The sequence below is a fragment of the Etheostoma spectabile genome, unplaced genomic scaffold (genome assembly GCF_008692095.1).
Source record: "Etheostoma spectabile isolate EspeVRDwgs_2016 unplaced genomic scaffold, UIUC_Espe_1.0 scaffold273, whole genome shotgun sequence".
Lineage (NCBI taxonomy): Eukaryota > Metazoa > Chordata > Actinopteri > Perciformes > Percidae > Etheostoma > Etheostoma spectabile.
The window spans coordinates 1,697,648-1,699,017 of NW_022605577.1; the positions used below are offsets into that span (position 1 = coordinate 1,697,648).

At 39.3% G+C, this 1,370-nt stretch overlaps 1 protein-coding gene across 1 annotated transcript in view; it reads right to left on the reverse strand.

The window, feature by feature from the left end:
- The window catches only part of LOC116685929 (X-linked interleukin-1 receptor accessory protein-like 2), a 34,140-nt gene that overhangs the window by 16,175 nt on the left and 16,595 nt on the right, over window positions 1-1,370 (reverse strand). The window contains exons 2-3 of the mRNA XM_032510849.1: window positions 1,198-1,338; window positions 122-182 (exon numbers count right to left, since the gene is read on the reverse strand). Coding sequence (XP_032366740.1) covers window positions 122-182; window positions 1,198-1,336 — 200 coding nt within the window. The 5' untranslated portion in view covers window positions 1,337-1,338. The remainder of the gene's footprint in view (window positions 1-121; window positions 183-1,197; window positions 1,339-1,370) is intronic.

Sequence of the window (1,370 nt, forward strand, 5' to 3'; positions counted from 1 at the left end):
CACCATTTCTAGCCACTGGGGGACCATAGGCAGGCTGGGGGAGCTTATATTAATTTTAAAAAAACTCAAAGTGAAATTTTCATGCCATGGGACCTTTAATACATGTCATGAGGCAACTGACCTGCCCAAACAGTCAAGGTCCACTTTAGTGTAGGACAGATAGCCATCATACTCCTTATTATCTGTGAAAAGAGAGACAGAGTTAGTGAGACTTCATTTTAAACAGCATCACCTGAACACATCCTGAAGATGCTACTTTCTAATCCTCCTGCATCTGGACCTGATGGAAACAAAGGTAATCAGTAATTCATCTTTGGGAAACAAGATATTGGGAATACCCCTCTAAGCAAATCAGACTGACTAAGGATGTGTTTGAAATCAATAATTCCAGTCAGTACTACAAAATGAAGTCTGTAATTTGCTTTCTTCACTTCTGTTTTTATGATCATCACTCTTTTCTATTATTGAAAAATCGCTTATTAATATACCATCAACTGATGGCCTCATATTTTATTCATATAAGAATTTTGCAGACATTTTATGTTCAAAAATAAATTATCTTATTCTCAGAAAGGCACTGTAGAGATCTTTTCTATAGTGTTGTCAAACACTTATCTATAAGAACAATAATCTGAGCCTGTCAATGGTAAAACAAGCACTGTTGTGGATGTAAATTGAAGGTGCGCAATTGTCCAATAATATTTCATTGTATAGGAAAATAGGGTCCAGGTTAAAAAAAAAACAAAGGTACCCTTTAAGTGTAGACATGAGTGTGGATGTTGTGTATCTTTTCTTCTCTGTATTGATTCACCAACATGTTTTTATCATAACTAACCAACGGCATTTCTATAAGTATTCTCTTCACCGTCTCTCACAACACACACCACACACACACACACACACACACACACACACACACACAACACCACACACACACACACACACACACACACACACACACACACTACAAATCAAGTGTAAGTACCCAGCCTTTCAGCAATGACTTGGCAACACGGACATTTTGCGGAAACCTCTGTATGCCCTCCACTGTTCTCTTGCTGCTCTCTTCCATGTTTGTAGTTTTCTGCTCTTCCTGGTACAGTATGTATATTGGTATACGCCTTTATTCTGTTGTAAATTGCCAGCTGCTGTTGTAAGATTGCCCTGAAGCAAAAGTGAGCACACAAAGAGGCTTACCATCTTCCGTTTCATCACTTCCAAAGTGTCTCCTGTAGCAGAGCATGATCTCCAGGTTATAACACTTATACAGTGCTGTGAGGACTCCCAGTAGCAACAATATGACCCCGAGACCACCAGCCAACTCCAGACGATACATATCTAAAATCAGAAAGATACAGCAAAGGGGGGGG